Here is a 21,334-nt window from a genome sequence, read left to right as displayed (position 1 = left end):
AAATTATCCTTTAAATCCACAAACAACATATGTGTAATCCAGGGCATATAAAGACCGGGACCAGAAAATAATTATTTTCTCTCCATTGACACCATTCATATTTTTCGATCTCATAGGTCCCATGAGCCCTACCGGAAGGGGCGTGACTTCGCCACTCTATAGGCTGCATCGAAAGGTAACGCGTCTGCTGCCATTTGGGATCCGTAAACTACAAGCTTCGGTGTGTTGCATAGACGTCGTCATCGTCTTGCCGTCCCTCCCCGTTCTGTGATTGGTTCCCTATCTCACGCGAAAATCGGATCCATGGAATCCAGGCTGTCTCGCAGCGTGAAATGAAATCGCGCACAAGGCAGCATGGGTATCCCCAGGCTAACACCTAAATAGTAATTTAGGAAGGATTACTGGAGAAATCAAACAACTTTCCATGCCTTTTATTTTCCATTCCTTTGAATGTTCTATATTGACTAACATATGGGTAGTCTCTAAAGCACCGGAAACCATTCTTTAATGACGTTGGGGCATTCAAGGCGCCTCCACCAGCTGGCGCTGTATGAACACCGGTATTGTTCATTAAAATAACCTATTTCACTTTCGTTGCCCCTATTTGTAAACAATCGAAATCTAACCCTAACCAATATTGAGTATAAAGAATATATTAATATTTGAATAACGTTAACATTATTCTTGACAACGAATAAATAACTGCAGCGAACTAATTTGGATTTCTGACATTTTATTTGACAATCATTTGAAGGATAAATAAAGTTCCTGAATTTATACAAAAGGTGGCATTAGGACAAATCGGGTTCGACTACATGATAGTCAAATATACATTATGGTTTTGTTTCATATTGTCATTCATCTGTCGAAGACTTCTGTGCTTTTCCTACAGGGTCAGCAATCACAACAATCCCCCAGGCTCCCAAACCTGCAAAACAAGCGTTTGTACCGAATTAAAATCTGGATATCATTCATCATCTACACAATAAAGCACAATCACGAAGGAAAGCTTACTAGCAGCGAAGGTGAGCTGCATGGCCAGGCCGATGGTCGGAGGGGCTCCTGTCCGCATGACGCTCTTCGCCGCCCGGAACACATACAGCCCGCCGGCGATCAGACCTCCGCCCGACAGCAGCCGGCAGCTCCAGCAGCTCTGGAACCGTTCCCTGGGGCTGGGATCCCTCTCCCCGGGACTAGAGACCGCTGCGGATCCCGCTGTCGGCGCTGGTTCAGCTACTGTTGACATTTTCCTGTTCTGGACTCGGCTCTATTCCTCCTGACTGTGGTGATGCTTCTGCACTCAGACGATGACGTATATGATGTCCGAAGTGTTCCGCGGCAGATATGTGCAGCCACCGATAATGAAGTCGAGATATTAGTTACAAAATAATGAAATCGTGTTCTGTAGGGCATGGGTGTGAGGATTGTTTACAGATCACCTTTCAGACAACAGTTCCGGGTTATGTTTTTTAAACTTCCAGTCTGCCTCTTTCAAAATAAGATTCCATGTATTATGCTTTGGTTAAGATGCACTTCCGTATGCATCACATTGGGCTCCATTATTGGGAGGGAAATGTATTTTACTTGAAATGTAACGTTTCAATTGCAGACTTTGTGTGTCTCGGATCTCAGCAAGACAACAAGAAACGAATAAACTATATTGTGAAATGATACCCTGGTTACGTCGGTGGTGCTCTGATAGCTCACTGTAAAGGGGGCGTTTCGTTAATTACGTTCTAAAGTGCACTATCGGCTGGTCTACTCTGCACAACTCGTCAAATTATGTCCCACTCACAATCCCTCCAATTGCGGACGAGTAACCAGTTGGACAGTTACATATGGAGACTCTTACAGCGTTAACTATGGATATCAGAGGTTTCTCGATAACTCTTTGTTTTCTGATTTGTGTCTTTCCGTCGTCGTTTGGTCTGAATCCCGATGAAGTAGAGAGACTGGGTAGATCTTCATACATAGCGGCGGTGTATGAACACCGGGTTGTGTTGACCCCTGAGCCGCACCTGGCCCGGACGCGGGCCGCTGCGCTAAGACACATGAGGACCAACCTGGACGTCTTCGAGGAGCAGGCCAGGCGGGCATCTCAACAAGTAAAGACATTGTTTACAAACCCTAACCGAAGTAATGATTGTTTCTCTTGGAAATAAAGTGTCCGTAAATGTACAATTTTCTTGACGAATATTTGGGGATTTTTTTTTTTCTTTTTTTATTCATGAACACTAGAACTTCTTCCAGTCTTCCTGGGTTCCACACATAAAACAAACACAAAAATAAGAAAATTTCCAATGAAAGTGAGAACACATCAAGACAAAAATAACAGGCAAAAAGCTGGTTATAACACAATAAATACATACAATCTTACAAACAGATATGACTTGGTTTTAAAATAGAAGGGACAACCCCTGCTACCAAAACATTAAACCATACCCCCAGCTAATGTACATAAAACTTACTGAACGTAGCAGAATACGAACAATGTATTTTTCAATTTCTTCAGGGTGTCCAGATCCTGGTGTTTCCAGAGGACGGCATTCATGGTTTCAACTTCAGCCGCTCCTCCATATCCAGCTACCTAGAGACCGTCCCTGACCCCCGACTTGAGAGCTGGAACCCCTGTACCCAGCCGGGAAGATACAACAACACTGACGTACCAATCACGTTATCTTCATTTAAAAATTAACCTTTGGATCTTACTTCGGATCAAATCGTAAAGAATGGCTCTGTGTTTCAGGTGCTCCAGCGGTTGAGCTGTATGGCCCGTTGCTACAGCCTCTACCTGGTGGCCAACATGGCCAGCCTGCAGCCCTGCCCCGCAAGCACGGACCCCCCCACCTGCCCCCCCGATGGCCGCTGGCAGTTCAACACAGACGTAGTTTTCAGGTGCTGTTGTTGGTTCAACTCCTCCTGTCGTTGGATTCGCTGATACGGGGAAATTGCGTGTTAACAGTCAGACTTTTATTTTATTCTGTTGATTTCTTTATTTGCTCGTATGACAACAGTTCTGACGGCCAGCTGGTGGCACGCTACCACAAGCAGAACCTTTATTTTGAAAAGGCCTTTGACGTGCCCCCGAGCCCAGAATTGATCACCTTCGACACGCCCTTCGCCGGGCGGTTCGGCGTCCTCACTTGCTTCGATCTGATGTTCCGCGAGCCCGCGGTGGGGCTGGTGGAGAGGGTAAAGGAAGACACACGACAAGCATGTATGTCCTTCGAACCAACTCCAAATCTCCCTCATCTCCTCCCCATCAACCCTCCCTCCCCTCCCAGGGCGTGCGCCAGCTGGTCTACCCCACCGCCTGGATGAACCAGCTGCCCCTGCTCGCCGCCGCCCAGTTCCAGCGAGCCTTCAGCCTGGGCGCCGGCGTCACGGTGCTGGCGGCCAACGTCCGCAGTGATGTGCTGGGCATGACAGGAAGCGGCATCTTCACCCCGGCCTCCGCCCTCGCCCACCACCACTCGTTCCAGGGCCAGCCCGAGGAAGGCCGGCTCCTGGTGGCCCGGGTGCCTGTGTTGGATCCCCTGTGGTCGGGAGCGGAGGAGGAGGCTGCTGGGGGAGAGGTGGAGGACGTCGGTGGAGATGAGTCCTCTTGGTCCGTGGTGGAGTCCAGACACTGCAAGCAGGAGGAGAACAACTGTTTGGATTCCATGGCTTCAACCCCATCTCCCTCTCCTCGCCCCGTTACCTCCTCCTCCCCCATCTTTCATTCCTCCATGATGTATGACCTCTTCACGTTCGCCCGGGTCCCGGCGGTGCAGGGACAGCTGAGGGTCTGCCAGGGCACCCTCTGCTGCCACCTGCAGTACCGGAGGTCACAGCCAGGGGGCGGCGAGCTCTATGCGCTCGGGGCGTTCGCTGGCACGCACACCGTCAATGGCCGCTACGCCCTGCAGGTACGACCAAAAACCTTGAATACAGAGGGCAGGTCAGTCTTAACGGTTGGGGTGTTTGACTCACTGCTTGAAGCTTCCGGGTAAATCACTCAGGTTATTTTCCGAAAATACTAAGTGAAATTGTAACATGTCTTTACTTGTCTCAAATTCAAGGTTTGTGCACTGGTCCGATGTGCCGGCCAAAAGGCAACGTCCTGCGGACAGGAAGTGGTGGAGGCCGAGTCTAAGATGGACTTCATGTTGAGCGGGAGGTTTGAGACGCCGCACGTCTACCCGTCGCTGGTGGTCAGCGGCGTGAAGCTGGAGCAGCCCCGACACTTTGACATAAAGCCCACCGGCACCGTTACCATGGCGCACTCCAACATGGCCGCAGGCCTGGTCACCGCCTGTCTCTACGGACGCATGTATCACCTGGACCGGGTCTGAGGTGTTTGCATTTTTGCAATGCAAACGATTGCACAATTGATCAATTTGTATTGAAATTAATTTAATTTAAGGGATAGTCTTTCTTGACTGAATAAAAGGGTTCATGTATAAAATATATATATAAATCGATAATTAAATTTTGACAAATCTCAAGACTTTGCTCCGACCTTTGACCCTTTGATGACTTCAGCGGCACTTCCAGTGAATGATGGCTCGTTCAGATCGCTGGGAATTATTGGGAAAACATTTTCGCTACGTCAGAGAGTTCTTGTGAACGACACCTCCTGACCTTCTAATGATTCTACTTCTGTTTGGCAACTGGGGCCAGATTTGATAGAGATGCCCAGTTGGTGACGAATAGTTAAAATTCCGAACGCAGTGCACATGAACGGTCGCTGTCGGGAACGCGCGTAAGCGTCACTGACGAGGCATTACCAGGATCATGAACGCGCCTTGAACAACACAACTCATGCTTTAGTGGAGTCTGCTTTTTGCCCATTACCATCCACTCCCCAAGAAACAACATCTTCTGTATCTTTTCAAAACATATCTTTTTTTTATTACGTCATTGATAACGCCTTTAAAAACATTTACAACAAGGACAAATCTGTCCTCTGTGGAAATGTTTTTCGGAAAGTCCATGGATATTTTCTATCTCTGACACAGATAATTTACGCACACACACACACATGCAGACACACACACACACATACACACACACACGCAGGCACACATGCATACAGAAACACGCACACACACACACACACACACAGGCACGCACGCCCACGCCCACACCCACACACACCTCTTCATTACACTACAGTACAGACCAAGACCAAAAAATCCAAAGTTGCAGTCCAGAGGCGTCCCACACCCCGGGCAGTGGACAGGGAAAGGCTAAAATTCAAATGTACTGTATACTATTTATATTCCATTTCATTCAACATCAATACTTTCATTTTCCCTCTTTCCCGATCTCCTGAGTGGTTGGCTGGCCTGTCAGTCAATCAGGGGCAGCGGCCAATAGCAGCGTCTCTGAGACACATTAACCAGGCATTGGTCTGGGGTTAAAGGGGAGCAGTGGGCGGGGCCTCTTCAGTACGTCTCTGAGTCCGAGTCGTTGAGCTCCTCGTCCGCCGAGGCCGCGGAGCGCGGGCGGTCCCGCCTGCGATGGGGGCCGTGGCCGGAGCGCAGAGAGGGCGGGGCATGCACCACGCCCTTGTCGGTGTGCTTCGAGGAGGAGGGGTGGTGGTGATTGACGGCCGTCCGGGCCCGGGGCGTGGTGGGCAGAGTCGCTATGGTGACCATGGGGGAGGAGGGCATCATGGAGCTGAGGATGAGCGCCAGGCAGTCGGCCACGTCCCGGTTGGGGGCGCACGCCAGCGCCGGGGTGTAACCTACAACTCACACGCGCGTGTGTGTGTATGTGTGGGGGGGAGGATTTGTTATGGCAGATATCTTATATATATTTTTAATGCTTTAGTATAGAGAGGGATTGAGTGGCAGGTATGGGCGATAGAGGGGAGGACATGCAGGATTCAAACCGGGTTGCTGCGTTGAGGACTGTGCCTAGATGGTACGCGCTGCAACCCGGTGCGCCAACGGGGCGCCCCATGGCAGAGATCAATAAAGCTCAAATATCTACTTTTACTATTATGCAGTAATATATAATTGGACAACAAAACGTATCTTTCGGATGCCTATAGGTGCTCTGCACGCAAGTTAGCTGTGCAGCACTTTGTAATCGTGTGCTTGATTCTCAATTGTAAGGCTCTTCGGAGAACAGTCTGCGAAATTTAAGTGTGATATAAATGTTATCATATCATACTTCTTCATATAAAGGGAAAACATTTCTTGAAGAGCAGGACATCGGTACCACGTATCTCTGGGCTAACTTAATGTCCTGCTCCGGTCCAGAGAGCAGTGATCCCCTCCTCCTACCCCACGAGTCACGCTGGTAGCGAGACAGAGGACCAGTGACCCCCAGGGCTTACCGTTCTCATCCACGGCCTGGATACTCGCCCCCTTCCCCAGCAGCTCCTGGACCACCACGGTCAGGCCGCTCTTGGCCGCGACGTGCAGGGGCCTGGGGGAGAGAGAGGGATGAGAGACTGAGGGTCTCTCGGGGCTCTCCAGTCAACACCCTACAGCAGCCGGTGGGTGGTGTTGGATACGTACGTCTGCAGAGCAGCGTTGGTGCAGTTGACAAGGTTCCGGTCGTGGATTTTCTCCAGGATCAGCAAGGCGCTCGTCTCGTGACCCTGGAGAGGGAGACACCAAGTTGGGGAGGGGAGGGAGGACGACGACGAGAAGAAGAAAATGAAATCTTAGTTGCACAAACAGATAAAGAAAGAATGAAATCTGAGCTGATGGCTGGTCTAACAGTGGCAACAAGAGGTCCAATGAAACAACATTATTTAGCCGATGCATTATGGGATAATGAGTGAGATGGGAGTGTGTGAGCGTGCTTTACCTTTCCACATGCCAGGTGTAAGGCCGTGTTCCTGTCCCTGTCCTGCAGCGTGAGGTCGGCTTTAGCACTGCTCACCAGCACCTCTGAAACCCAGAACACTGGTTACACCCGTGTGTGGGTGCGTGTGTGTGCGCGTGCGTGTGCATGTGCCCACTTACCCACAGTGTTGGTCTGTCCGTTGTGAGCAGCCATCATCAGGGGTGTGCTGCGGGTGTGTGTGTCCGTGGTGTTGCCGTGTGCGCCGTGCCCCAGCAGGAGGGACACACACTCCACATGGTCGGAGAAGGCCGCGGCATGGAGGGGGGTCCTGGGGGTTCAACGCTCAGTCAGTAACACCGCTGTGCCGCTTCATAGCAGAGACCACCTTATGCAACGTTATCCAAACTTTATTTCTCCACAACTTTTTATTTGTTTGTTGATATTTTTTAGGTGGAGCAAGTTAAATGTGTGCATTCTGATTGTACTCACAAGCCATCAACCTCTGAAGCATATAATTATGACATTCTGCTGACAGAGGGCAGAACTGTGGCGCTGTTTCTGCTGTGTGTGTCTGTGTGTGTCCGTCAGTGTCTGTGTGTGTGTCTCTCTCACCGGCCCTTGGAGTCTATGGTGTTGACGATGGCGCTGCCCAGAGAGTCTAGAAGCATCTCCGCCACACCCTCATTGTCGTTCATCCTGCAGCAGACAACACACACCGTCAGAAATCTCCAATCCACATAATCACTAATCTGCGTGCGTATGTGTGTTAATGTGTGCGTGCGTGCACAGACAGACTCACACAGCACAGTGCAGTGGACTGAAGGAGTTTCCCTGAATGTTCCTGAAGGCTTCGTGTTCCAGCAACAGCTCCACACAGCCGTCATAACCTGGAGAGAGACCGCAGGATGGTTTCACCTATGATGTTAAAGACTGTGCTCACAACTTCAGCCTTGTCTTGGTTGGAGAAGGAGTTTCAACATAGGCCTGAGCCCATCAGAATACAGTTAATGACGTATTCTATAAATGTTCTCGCTGGATGCAATTGGAAAGACCTAAAACCAATCAGAACAATGGGATGCGTGACACAACAGCAGCAGCCATCTTGGTAGTTTATGATAAATACCTTAATAGGGAGAGTCTTTCCTTGTCTAAATACCTTATATTTTGTTGAATGAACATGAGGTAGACAATTATTGATCACCTTCGGTCATCAGGGCTCGTGTCCACATAGCTTGTTGCTCTAGGAGAAATACACTGGCATGGCGCTGGGACGCACTGGGACAAACTGAGATGAAGTGAATGGTCACTGGAACAAAAACCTGCTCCATCCCTGTGCTTTGTTTACCTTTTTTATGACAACTAGATCCCCTTACAGATAGCAGACAGCCCACAGACCTTGAAGAGAGACAACAGCCCGCCCGACACCATCAACACTGTGCCTTCCCCCATCGCTGATGCTGGCTTGGTGATGAACGGCCACCCCCCTCCTCTGCATTCCCCCATCGACGATGACCTCCAGCCTCATCTCTCCCATAGCCACAACAACAACTCCAGCCCCAATGTCTCCTCCCTTTGCGATTTTCCAGCTGAATTTAAGAAACTGGAATATGTTGGCATCAAACTTGCATCTGTGTCAATGATAGCATCGCCAGGTCATGGCCACAGGCTGATGACACCCAAGAGGATGGCGCCCCAGCCCCCCCCCTGTACTGATAGTAGTCCTGAGTATTACTGAGACAAAAAAGGGTTCAGCCGTAGACACAGTATAAAGGAAGTTTCACATAATCTGCTGAACCCAAGGTTGCCTACGTCAAAACAGGGCAACTTTTGCATTCATGCTGTAACCACTAAGAGAGTAAACAAAGGGAAACTTAGACACACGGCTAACCTCACAAATCTCATATCTATTGCCTCCAAACCAAAAACAACCTTAAAGCCTATCAACAACACCATCAGGATGGCTCTACTTAATATGAGTTCTCTTAATAACAAATCATTTTTAGTTAATGATTTTATTACCACTTCTATGACTTCACAGAATTATTGTCTAGCATCTCCACAGAATTTGACTGTCTAGTTATAACTGGTGACTTCAATTTTCATACTGATGATTTGAATGACAAGTGCGCAAAAAAACTTTTTACCATTTTGGACACATTTGAACTGTCTCAACAAAGAGAAAGAGGCTACTCATTGTAAGGGGCACACTCTAGACCTGGGGCCATATTCACAAAGGATCTTAGGGCTAAAAGTAGGTCCTAACTGGAGAATTTAGGAGTAACTCCTAAAAATAATCGGCGTGTCACTCTTAAATTTAGGACTCCTAACTTTTTTCACTAAGAGCAATTCACAAAGTATTTTAGGCCTAAAAGTAGCACCTAAGTCTAGGAGAGCTTAAAAGTCCTCAAGAGGATTCCTAACTCAGACCCATTCACAAAGAATCGTAAAATGCCTGCGAGACGAAATGTTAGGGTATTAAACTTGTTGTGGAGTTAGTGCGCGATGCAATAACATCCCGACTAACAGGAATAATCCGATTAGTCACGAAATAAAATGTTTGGCCACACTACGTTATTTAGCAACAGGGGAAATGCAACTTTGCAATGCCGACGATTAAAAAATATCGCAACCATCAGTCAGCCGTGCCATAAACTTTCCTTTGGACATTCAACAATTACACAGGATCAAAGCCAACTTCATGGCAATTGCAGGTATGCCCGGTGTGGTCGGTGCTATTGACGGGACGCACATAAAAATAATTGCGCCATCAAAAGACGAGGACGTGTTCGTCAATAGGAAGAAAGTGCATTCCATCAACACGCAGGTTGTTTTTGATGCATATTTTAACATAGCCTACTGGATGTTGTTGCAAAGTGGCCTGGATCTTCAGCTACCCATGATTTGCGCATTTTAATGGTGAGCGGTCTGAGGCAGCTTTTTGAGACGTTCCAGTTGGGTTACTTGCTGGGTGACAATCCATGCAAGACGTGGCTCTAGACACCCTACCTCAATCCACAACCGGGAGCACAGTTAAAGTATAACATGTAAGTGATTACGCAGATTACGCTTAGTCCTATGCGTAGAACACATCGTATTGGCTATTTGACGCCTTTTATTTGTTGAATCCATATTTATTATTGTTTGCTGATTTCCTCCATATATGCTAGAGCACACAAACATACACGAAATGTTGTGGAGAGAGGAATTGGGCAGATGAAACGTCGGTTTCATGTCCTCCACGGCGAAATACGCCTCACCCCAGAGAGGGCAAGCACAGTAATCACTGTATGTGCCATTCTACACAACCAATGAATTTGGCCGTGTGGAACCGAGTGGACTGGCATTTAGGGATCACTTTGAAAACACATTTTAGGTAAACACCTTGGCACAAATCAGTCAACACTTGGGTAGTTCGTAACATTTATTTTCTTTTACGTATTTTTATTGTTTGCTTTCTCTCTCTCTTGAACGTGCAGGCTACAACGTCATTATCGTGGTCTGCACAAAATTGTCATCATGCGTGTATTCTGCTAACTGCACTATAACTACTTAATAGGAATTCATTTCGCCTAGGCTATTTCCTTCCTTGTTTTAGTGGGCTCGTCTGAACAACCAATCACCGAACTGACCGCTTCTAAACTCGTGCAGGAGAATTGACGTAATCCATAGCAACGGCGCGTCACTCTTAGTTCATTCTTAGTGATTCATCCTTAGTAAGAGTAGGGTCTCAGCGGCTTTGTGAATAACTTTTAAGAAAAAACTCCTGCGTAAAATGTTTTAGCGCGAGTTAGGAGCACTCCTAGCGGTAAGATAAAATGCTTTGTGAATACGGCCCCTGGTTATCACAAAGGGCCTCAATGTTTCTGATCTCTCTGTGACTGATCTTTCCTTGTCTGACCACTTTTGTGTTTTCTTTAACATATCTTTTATTCCCGACATACTCCCAGACAAAATCAAATACTGTCAAAAACGGTATATAAATTAAGATTCTAATGTACTTTTTAAAAAGGCCATCTCCTTGCTACCACCTCTCAACCCATGTTCTGCTGATGATCTTGTAGAAAACATTAATTTGAACATTTTGAAAGTCATAGATGTCATTGCACCTTATAAGGTTACAACGATTTCTGGAAAGCAAAAGGCACCCTGGAGAAAAGTTGCTTCTGTAACAGCACAGAAAAAAGAATGCAGGAAGGTTGAATGGATATGGCGCAAATCAAAACTTCATATTCACCATGATATCTATAAAGAGAGCCTCCGTGCCTACAATTTAGACTTAAAAAATGCTAGAGAAACATTTTTCTCCAATATCATTAAAACCAACACTAATAATGCAAAAACCCTATTTGCAACTGTTGGCAGACTGACCAACCCCCCAACACAAATTCCACCTGATCTCCATTCCACGCAGAAATGCAATGAGTTTGCAGCTTTTTATACTGACAAAATTGAAGGCATCAGACGCGCCATCAATATCTCCACTTCAAACAAAAATGTTGGACTACCACCCTGTTAAGGCAAAAGTAATGGGGCAAGGATAGCATGCTTTAATGTTATAGACTCTCAAAATCTTGTGGAAACTGTTACACAACTAAAGCCATCCACCTGTTGCCTTGATACTTTACCTACCAACCTCTTTAAGAATGTTTTCAACTGCCTAGCAGTAGACATATTGCAGATAGTTAACAACTCTCTCCAGTCAGGCAATTTCCCCAAAACTTTGAAAAGTGCAGTTATTAAACCCCTTTTAAAAAAGCAGAGCCTAGATGCCTCTATTATTAACAACTACAGACCAATATCAAATCTAACCTTCATAAGTAAAATCATTGAGAAAGTTGTCCTCCAGCAACTTAATCACTTCCTGGCATCAACTGGTTGCTATGACACCTTCCAATCAGGATTTCGACCCCTGCACAGCACTGAGACCGCCCTTATTAAAGTTGTAAACCTCATCCGTCTTAACACAGACTCTGGCAAAACCTCAATACTAATGCTACTTGACCTCAGTGCTGCATTCGACACTGTCCAGAAGTATTACATTACTTCTGGACAGGTTAGAAAACTGGGTGGGGCTTTCAGGCACAGTCTTAAATTGGTTCAGGTCCTACCTACAAAATAGGAACTACTTTGTTTCCATTGGCGACTTTGTATCAGAATCAACCAACGTGACGTGTGGAGTCCCACAAGGTTCGATCTTAGGACCCTCTTTATTCAACATCTACATGCTCCCACTAGGGCAAATCATGCAAAATAACAATATTGACCATCATTGCTATGCTGATGACACGCAAATCTATGTATCGCTATCACCAAATGACTATCGGCCCATAGATCTGCTGTGCCAGTGCATTGAGCAAGTGAAAGAATGGATGTGCCGAAATTTCCTTCAATTAAATGAGGAGAAAACAGAGATAATTGTATTTGGTTCTAAAACGGAAAGGCTTAAAGTAACCCAACACCTTCACTCTCTGTCCCTGAAAACCTCAATCAAAGCCAGAAATCTAGGGGTTATCATGGATTCAGATTTGCATTTCGACAGTCACATCAAATCAGTTACAAAATCGGCATATTATCACCTTAAAAATGTAGCAAGACTTAGAGGGCTCATGTCCACCGAAGACTTACAAAAACTTGTACATGCCTTTATCACTAGTAAGCTTGATTACTGCAATGGTCTCCTTACAGGTCTCCCAAAACAAACTCTGAGGAAGCTTCAGCTTGTTCAGAATGCTGCTTCTAGAGCTCTAACAAAGACCAAAAATTTTGAACATATTACACCAATTCTGAAATCGTTACATTGGCTTCCTGTAGGTCAGAGAATTGATTTTAAAATCATGTTGCTAACCTATAAATCCCTACATGGTTTAGGCCCAAAATATTTAACTGATATGCTTCCACTACATAAGCCTTCTAGACCACTAAGATCCTCTGAGACCAATCTGTTTATTATCCCCAGAGTAAACACGAAACCTGGGAAAGCAGGATTTAGTTACTATGCAATAAATAGCTGGAATAAACTCCCAGAGGATTTAAGACTTGCCCCAACTCTGAGCACCTTTAAAACAAGACTGAAGACTTTTATGTTTGCTTTAGCTTTCTGCTTAATCTAAAATACATTGCACTTTCTAAAAAGCTTTTTTAACTTTGCCTTTATTTTCTATTTTAATACTAAAATGCCTTTTTAACTTTCTATTTTACCCATTTCTTTGCATATGGTTTCTTTTACTTATCGATTATTTTATTTTATTGTATGACAATGTTTATATGTGAAGCACTTTGAGTCTGCCTTGTGTATGAAAAGTGCTAAATAAAGTTGCCTTGCCTTGTCTTCCCTTAGCTCCTAGCCCCATCGTAGCATTATCTTCCTGCTATACCTCCATGGCTGATGAGCAGTGTACGCAGACACAAATCATTACAGTTTTGATTTGGGACACCAACTAACGCAGAAGCTATAATGTGTATGTAACAACCTGCTCTTTTCTGAAATGATGTTTGTTGACTGTTGACATCATCGTTATCGGGTTAATAAACCACAGTGACGACAGCGCTCTTCTGAATAGTTCAGAGATTTTCAACCTGAAGCGCCCGGCACGGAACTCAGAATTACGGGCAAAATGGAAAAAAATAGAACATATCTCTAAGGATTCCAATCCAAGCAAGGCTAGAGATTAAAAGATTAATTAGAAACTTAATGGAAACAGATTATAAGTGCATCAATCTCTCATTGAAAACATGGTTAAACACTATCACTAGGTGTGGCATGCAGGAAGAAATGAAGACCCTGAAATGGTGCCCTCATGCCCTTGACTTTTACCAAGCAAATTGGACGCAATTAACAGGGCCTCTCCTCATACTGCACCTTTTTTTAATAAGGTGACACTGAGCGACTTTCAAACGTTAAAAAGACTGCATGGGTTGGACAGCTGTGATTCTTTTTAGATTTCACATACATTTGTTTTCACATAAATAGTTCCCTGTTAGCTAGTCAAAACGCCTTTGAAAACTCTTTAATGAAAGTGCATACATTTCGGACTCGAGGCTTAAAGTAATCTCAAGATTATATAAGGGCCTTCAGGATAAAGTACCACCTATATAAAACAGAAATGGGACAGGGAAACTATGAGAGGTATCCCTGAGGAAGTTTGGCTACAATATTGTAATTTTCAATGGAAAATATCAGGCAAAGTCTCTGCCACACCACATGCCCTTCTGCCGCATCACAGGCCCCTCTGCCGCACCACAGGCCCCTCTGCCGCACCACAGCCCCGGCTCCGGGGCTGCAGCTGGATGCTATTGCACTATTCGGTGAAACGTCAGCATCCGTCTGTCTGTCGGTCTGTCATGGGTATCTGACCACAGAGGAGTGTCTGTGTGGGAGTACCGTTGTAGCAGGCCCAGTGCAGTGGTGTGTATCCCTGGTTGTCGGTCAGCTGGGTGGGGGCATGGTAGGAGCTGGCCGCCTGCAGCAGGACCCCCAATACGCCCACCCGCCCGCAGGCGGCCGCCAGGTGGACCGGCGTGCGGCCCCGCACGTCCCTCACACACACACTGGCCCCCCGCTGGAGCAGGGCCTCCACACACTCCTTCTGGCCTGTCACTGCCTTGGGGGGTCACAAGAAAATACAAACACACTTTAGTGGACATGTTCAGACAGCAGAGCCGTCTGTGCTGAAGAATGATTACCGTTGAACCTTCACCTATTGTGTGGAGTTAAACCCCACCAGATTGACCGTTTGAACAGACCTTGGAACAAGGGGAGATTTGAGCATTTCTACAATAGGAGCATCAACTACAACACAGAGTATTGCTTTTAATAGTGTCAGCTGGAGAAAGACGTGATGAGTTCAGGTTCAGCGATGGAACCACCGGTTTACTGAAGACAAGGAGTACCTCATGATAGATGCTGATTATTCACAGGAAAACCGGCTGATGTACCCGTGGAAACTTGACTAGAACTTGGTCTGTGAGTGAGTGAGTGAGTGAGTGAGTGAGTGAGTGAGTGAGTGAGTGAGTGAGTGAGTGAGTGAGTGAGTGAGTGAGTGAGTGGGTGGGTGGGTGGGTGGGTGGGTCGGTGGGTGAGTCAGTGGGTGGGTGGGTGAGTCAGTGGGTGGGTGAGTCAGTGGGTGGGTGGGTGGGTGGGTGAGTGAGTCGGTTGGTGGGTGGGTGGGTAAGTGAGTGAGTGAGTGAGTGAGTGAGTGGGTGAGTGAGTGAGCGCTCACCCCTCGGTGCAGCGCCGTCCGGCCCCAACGGTCCTTGGCGGCCACACTGGCTCCCTGGCCGAGCAGCGAGTACACACACTCTGTGTGTCCGCTCAGCACGGCCAGCATCAGAGGAGTCCTGCACACACACACACACACACACACACACACACACACACACACACACACACACACACACACACACACACACACACACACACACACACACACACACACACACACACAGCTACTTAAAGTACTGTTATGATCAGAGTAATCTCTAGTAGGAAGTAATGGCTTTATCGGACCAGTTGGGTGGAAAGTCAATAAAAATAGATAAAACAACAAAAGCAAAGCACATCTGCATGCATATTTGCGGTTTGAGTCTTGCAAGCGCACACACACACACACACACACACACACACACACACACACACACACACACACACACACACACACACACACACACACACACACACACACACACACACACACACACACACACAAAATAAAGTGCTTGTTTTAATGTTACACAATCGAACAAATCAGAGGATCAGACTCTGAGGCACCAAGTCATGTGGGCTCACACCCTCCGCTCACGTTACAACCCGTCACTCTACACTTTGGTTGCTTGGTGTCGACATAAAAAAAAACAAGCAGACAAAAAAACCACTGACAGACCTAGGAGATAGCAGAGGTCATAGGGCGAGATATGACGCTCCTCGACACGGGGACCAGGGCCTGCTCTACGGCTTTAGTAAAGACGCTGAGAAACCGGGGTCAGGTCGCACATGTTTACACATTACATGTTTGTTACAACGACTTTGAGTTATCTCAATGTTTGTATAGTGTTTGAGCCACATATTTGCACACACACGCACACGCACACACACACACACGCACACACACTCTTACTGTCCGTTGCTGTCCTGTACGTCCACTGAAGTGTGCTGGTTGTTGCCCGACATGAGTAGACGCAGGCACTCTGGATATCCGTTCAGAGCTGGAACACACACACACACACACACACACACACACACACACACACACACACACACACACACACACACACACACACACACACACACACACACGTTAAGCCAAATGTCAATCTGCATCATCTAGCCTTCTCATTAGATTTGTTTTAAATTATGATTCCTATTCCATTCTACCAAAGTACTAGAAACATATTAAGGATTGTACTAGCTGTATCTCTGTGTCAATGTCGGAGTCATTAACACAGCTTCAAGCCACGTTGTCCATCTGATACCTGCACATATACCCCTGCTTGGTCAGGCGCTCAAATGTACAGATACACACATACACATGTCTTTATTGAGCCCAGAGGAAATCATATTTGTACTGCTGCTCAGCTCCAGCCATAAACACGCAAGTAAATAGAATATAACTAGCAAATAAAAATACAAAACACAATTGAAATATTCTAATTAAATAAATCATAGAAAATGTGCATTTAACCAACAGCAAAATGTAATAAAATCTGTTTGTAAGTGTACCTGCGGCGTGCACGGCCGTTCTCTTGTGTGAGTAGTCGCGGGCCATGGGTGTGGCCCCGTGATGGAGCAGCAGGGACACACACTCCTGGTGGCCCCGGGAGCAAGCCAGGCTGAGGGGGGTCCGTCCCTCGGGGCTCCTGACGTCCACCTCCAGCAGGGAGGACAGCAGCACCTCCAGGGCCCCGCAGTGGCCGTGGTACGCCTACAGACACACAAACATTAACACACACACACTATTTATATTATACAGTTTTTACCCAACAGCCATAACCTCACTAAATGTTGCTACCAAAGCATAGTTGTTTATCACATTTGTGTAAGCACATTTATGAATGTGAATGTTTGTGTGGGTGTGTCTTGTGTGTTTTTTAGTGCAATCTTAACTTCACTATAGTTGACTATTTTTATAGTTTTAATTGAGCTGTTATTTATTTATTTATGCATACGTACATATTACCTCAATGTGATGTTTTTGCACTGAACAAGGACTGCACTTAATTTTGTTTAACTTTTTACAATGACAATAAAGATATTCTATTCTATTATCATTAGCAAACGCACACACACTATCATACACACAGTTAAAATGGACATCAGGGGCCCTATTTTAACGCAAGTGAGAAGCGCCAAACGCAAGTAGCTTTCTGGGCGGTTCTATGGCGATGTTGCTATTATATCGGCGGATAAATGACTCTTGCGCCCGACGCAAATCTAAAAAGGGTTGCCCTGAAGTAGCCTAAGGTGTGGTTTGGGCGTAATGTGCAATAAACCAATGAGAGTGCCATCTCCCCTTTAAGAGCCATGAGCGCATTTGAATCTGACAAGTTGATATTTTGACAGCGCATTTGCAGCCTCCGATGAGAAAGATGCATGACCACATGAACTTTAAACTTCAAATGGCTCAGTTTATGGCCAAATAATATGGCCTAATTCACACATGGAATAGCGTTTTCTTCCACAACGTCCTCAAATAAATTTTGGCAAAGAAAACATAACAGACATATGATATGCGGTAACTGCAGTTGTATTTAATGATATACGCAATACATTAACAAACATCGTTTCTTACCAGTATTGTATGCATTATCGTTATCGACTTGTGTTCCTAATATGCATGTGTCCCCCCGTTAATATACATTGCCATGGACTGTATTATGCGTTTGTGTTTAGCGTGTGTTTAAACTAGTGCTGTCAGTTGAACGTGTTATTAACGGCATTAACGCAAACAAATTTTAACAGCGTTCATTTTTTTATTGCACGATTAACGCTCTTTTGGTTTGGCAAACATTGTAGTTTTTTCACCTGCTGTCTAGCAACAACTAATCACGTTAGAAAAAACTACAACACCATACTGGATTCTAGCTACACCAGAAACAAAACAACAAGCACTCCGCACAAACTTGTTGAGGCAAGCAAGGATACGGAGCGGGTGAAAAACTCCTTAAAAGTGTGTGTGGGTTTGTGTGTCACTCTGTCGAGCCTGCACGAGAGTTCAATGTTGTATTTAGCTGTTACGTCTTTCCGACCAATCGCAGTTCAAGGCCCACCTGGGCTGTACCACTTCGGGAGGGGCCGCTCAGTTACTCCCCTCTAGACGAAATCGACTTGGTTGCGACGTTGACAGTTTTTGAGTGTTGCAGCTGTTGAGTGAGTGAGAGGTTGCGGGCGCACAGCTCAGGCTGCCGGAAGGCGCTGCAAGGAACTTTTATAAACGCAATATTGTTATCCCGCAGTAATCAGCGTGTGTAGATAGATAGATAGATAGATAGATAGATAGATAGATAGATAGATAGATAGATAGATAAATACTTTAATAATCCCAGAGGGAAATTATTTTTGTCACGAGCTCCAGATATACATACACAAATAAATAAAATAAATAAATAAATAATAAGAATAAAATATAATATAAAAAATAACATATATATATCCATATCCATAAATACACACACACATATACACATATATATATACATATATATACACATACATACACATATACATACATACATACATACATACATACATATACATATATACATACATACATATACATATATACATACATACATATACATACATACATATACATACATACATACATACATATACATACAACATAAATACACATACATGCACAAAAGATACAACCTAAGAAAAACAAAATATACAAATAACAAATTTAAGGATAATATAAATATATATACAACACCATATATACAAACATATATATATAGATACACACATACATACATACATACATATATATACACATACATACATACATACATACATACACATACATATACACATACATACATACATACATACATACATATACATACAACATAAATACACATACATACACAAAAGACAGCACTGTACAAAAAGAATTGTACAGTATTGTGCAAAAGGTGCAAGAATTATAGTCCTTGTTTGAGGTCAGAGATTACAGAGAGGGACGGTGTCTGACATTCTAAGGGAGGTGTTGTAAAGTTTAATGGCCACAGGCAGGAAAGATTTCCTGTGGCGCTCTGTGGTGCATCTGGGTGAGAGGAATCTCCTGCTGAAGGTGCTCCTCTGCAGGGCCAGTGTGTCATAGAGAGGGTGTGAGACATTGTGACATTGTGACAGTGTGTGTGTGTGTGTGTGTGTGTGTGTGTGTGTGTGTGTGTGTGTGTGTGTGTGTGTGTGTGTGTGTGTGTGTGTGTGTGTGTGTGTGTAGGAGTTATTCAATAGCCTGGTAATGTGTATAGGCCTTCGTACGGTAGGAATATTCATACTGGTTTAAATAATAAATGTTATAGTATTTCCCATCTTTGCTGAGCAAGAGTTTTGTTAGAAAGTTCAGTGATTGAAACAAATGCCTGAGCTATTGAAGTTTTACGGTAGGCCCACTGTCATGCACCTACCCGATGTCAAGTTGACCAGGTTCAATTCACTGTGGGTCTCTCTTCTTATATCCATCTTACCAAATACACTTTATTACTGTCCTTCTCAAAATTCTCTGATCTCACTAAAAGGCTAGCAGCACGAAATCAAGGGATATTTAGAATAGAAAAAGTTTTGCGATTAATCGCGAGTTAACTATGACATTGATGTGATTAATCGCGATTAAATATTTTGTTCGCTTGACAGCACTCGTTAAACAGATGGATGCACACACGCGTGCCCGCATTCATCAATTATTTTACACATACACACACGCGTGCCCGCATTCATTCATTCTTTTTAACACTCACTCGCGGTAAAACAATGTTTTCTCACGATCAAATACTCATCAATCCTTAAAGTTATGGGCTTGCACACGATGTCTGTGTCAAGAAAATATGTGTTGCTGTACGGTGTTTGCAGATGCATTGATTTAAAAGTACAACTTATTACCGCTGTATCAGCTGTTCTTTCCCAAATAATTTACCAAGAATTTGTGGCTAGGTAGATGAGAGAAGCAAAGTGTATGCGCGAGGTGCACAAGCAACATTATGCATGCACCCTTAAAAATAGCATCTGAACAACACACCTCTGACTTTAAACCAGGTATTTCCTGATTTGTGGCGGAATTGTTTTCTGAAACTACAAAAAAGCACCAGGGAACGTTTGCGCCAGAACTCCTCCTTTCGCTGAACCGCCCCTTGGGGCGCAAGATCATTCCCTAATTTAGCAAGGCGTGCCTGTGGAGGGAAAAAAACCGCTCCGCTCCAGTTGCAAACTAGCAACGACACATGCGTCGGTGTAGAAAGTAAATTGCACTGGATGCAAGATATAGGTATGAAGGTGTTATTGTAGCAAAAGTCTTTAGCACCTGTAACTGCAGATTTTAAATTCACTAAAGTCACAGTAAATTTGATTTGTTTTGTTTTAAATATTTATTTTGCATCCTCATCGTCATCCGCTTATCCGGGGTCGGGTCGCGGGGGGAGCAGCTCAAGCAGGGGGCCCCAGACTTCCCTTTCCCGGGCCACATTGACCAGCTCTGACGGGGGGATCCCGAGGCGTTCCCAGGCCAGTGTTGAGATATAATCTCTCCACCTAGTCCTGGGTCTTCCCCGAGGTCTCCTCCCCACTGGACGTGCCTGAAACACCTCCCAAGGAAGGCGCCCAGTGGGCATCCTTACCAGATGCCCGAACCACCTCAGCTGACTCCTTTCTAAGTAAAGGAGCAGCGTGTGTTATTCCTCCGATTTTGATAACACACATGCTTTATTTTGCATGTGTACTCTAAAGTCACAAATGTGTAACAGTACATTTGAAGTCGTAAATATATTTTCTACCATTGTAAACACAAAATAGGGTCTACGAGTTCACAAGTCTGTGTTACAGGTGTACAAATCCTATCCTGTGCATCACAACTTCAAAGAGTCATGCACTTGACACTTTTGCTACAATCATTGCAGTGCAGTTGGTGCAAAACACATTTGCACACCCGTGTTTCATCATCTGAGAACATGCCCAAAATGTGTGCATTCGTAAACCAAAATGTGAACTAATGCATCAGAAGTTGTACATCTTTGAAAAATGTCCTCACAAATAAAATGATATATAACGCTATGTGGATTCAGCATTTAAATGAGTGAGCGCAAGTCCATCGTTACAACTGCTCGAATCTGCTCCTGCAAGTCTCAGCAGTGGGGTTTTTTGCAGATAGTTTTGCAACACGTCTTGGTGGTAAATGTGTAGCAAAAGTGATTCGTATCCGTAGAAGCCTAAAAGCAGAGCATCCGTGGGCGGGACAAAATAGCTCCGCCAATCATTTCCGACGAGGTGACGAGGCACTCCATACAAGAGACACTTCCAATCTTTCAACATTCTAATGTACTGCTTTCACTGGCAAGG

General features: G+C 45.2%; 3 protein-coding genes across 5 annotated transcripts in view; 1 reads left to right on the top strand and 2 right to left on the bottom strand.

The window, feature by feature from the left end:
- Window positions 1-716: 716 nt before the first annotated feature.
- Window positions 717-1,481, bottom strand: dmac1 (distal membrane arm assembly component 1). The gene is made up of 2 exons (XM_060042923.1): window positions 1,015-1,481; window positions 717-928 (listed from the first exon to the last, which is right to left on the bottom strand). Exons 1-2 carry the CDS (start codon window positions 1,244-1,246, stop codon window positions 855-857), a joined length of 306 nt encoding a protein of 101 aa, XP_059898906.1. The 5' UTR covers window positions 1,247-1,481; the 3' UTR covers window positions 717-854.
- Window positions 1,482-1,545: 64 nt separating this feature from the next.
- On the top strand, window positions 1,546-4,490 carry btd (biotinidase). Its single transcript, XM_060042922.1, has 6 exons — window positions 1,546-2,105; window positions 2,513-2,662; window positions 2,747-2,895; window positions 3,015-3,192; window positions 3,285-3,908; window positions 4,062-4,490. The coding sequence occupies exons 1-6, from the start codon at window positions 1,839-1,841 to the stop codon at window positions 4,332-4,334; spliced, it is 1,641 nt and encodes a 546-aa protein (XP_059898905.1). The 5' UTR covers window positions 1,546-1,838; the 3' UTR covers window positions 4,335-4,490.
- Window positions 4,491-4,870: 380 nt separating this feature from the next.
- LOC132450818 (serine/threonine-protein phosphatase 6 regulatory ankyrin repeat subunit A-like) overlaps window positions 4,871-21,334 on the bottom strand; it is a 43,082-nt gene continuing 26,618 nt past the window's right edge. For 2 of the 3 annotated variants that reach the window (XM_060042919.1, XM_060042920.1), the window contains exons 19-29: window positions 16,502-16,703; window positions 15,900-15,987; window positions 15,006-15,123; window positions 14,168-14,387; window positions 7,586-7,673; window positions 7,399-7,482; window positions 6,966-7,114; window positions 6,808-6,890; window positions 6,513-6,595; window positions 6,329-6,420; window positions 4,871-5,731 (exon numbers count right to left, since the gene is read on the bottom strand). In XM_060042919.1, the coding sequence (XP_059898902.1) occupies window positions 5,430-5,731; window positions 6,329-6,420; window positions 6,513-6,595; window positions 6,808-6,890; window positions 6,966-7,114; window positions 7,399-7,482; window positions 7,586-7,673; window positions 14,168-14,387; window positions 15,006-15,123; window positions 15,900-15,987; window positions 16,502-16,703 (1,509 nt within the window). In that variant the 3' untranslated portion in view covers window positions 4,871-5,429. Of the gene's footprint in view, window positions 5,732-6,328; window positions 6,421-6,512; window positions 6,596-6,807; window positions 6,891-6,965; window positions 7,115-7,398; window positions 7,483-7,585; window positions 7,674-14,167; window positions 14,388-15,005; window positions 15,124-15,899; window positions 15,988-16,501; window positions 16,704-21,334 lie in introns of those variants that run through there. The other variant, XR_009523925.1, reaches the window with a different exon arrangement.

Source organism: Gadus macrocephalus, chromosome 22, assembly GCF_031168955.1.
Source record: "Gadus macrocephalus chromosome 22, ASM3116895v1".
Taxonomy (NCBI): domain Eukaryota; kingdom Metazoa; phylum Chordata; class Actinopteri; order Gadiformes; family Gadidae; genus Gadus; species Gadus macrocephalus.
Note: the sequence above shows the minus strand (reverse complement) of the source record. Positions and strands in the feature narration are given on the sequence as shown.

Excerpts from the sequence above, each read along its gene's own strand:
- dmac1 (XM_060042923.1), bottom strand. The coding sequence starts at position 1,246 with ATGTCAACAGTAGCTGAACCAGCGCCGACAGCGGGATCCGCAGCGGTC. Across the intron at positions 929-1,014 it reads GCAGCTCACCTTCGCTGCTA|GTTTGGGAGCCTGGGGGATT; the intron begins GTAAGCTTTCCT and ends CTTGTTTTGCAG.
- btd (XM_060042922.1), top strand. The coding sequence starts at position 1,839 with ATGGAGACTCTTACAGCGTTAACTATGGATATCAGAGGTTTCTCGATA. Across the intron at positions 2,106-2,512 it reads CCAGGCGGGCATCTCAACAA|GGTGTCCAGATCCTGGTGTT; the intron begins GTAAAGACATTG and ends CAATTTCTTCAG. Across the intron at positions 3,193-3,284 it reads CGGTGGGGCTGGTGGAGAGG|GGCGTGCGCCAGCTGGTCTA; the intron begins GTAAAGGAAGAC and ends CTCCCCTCCCAG.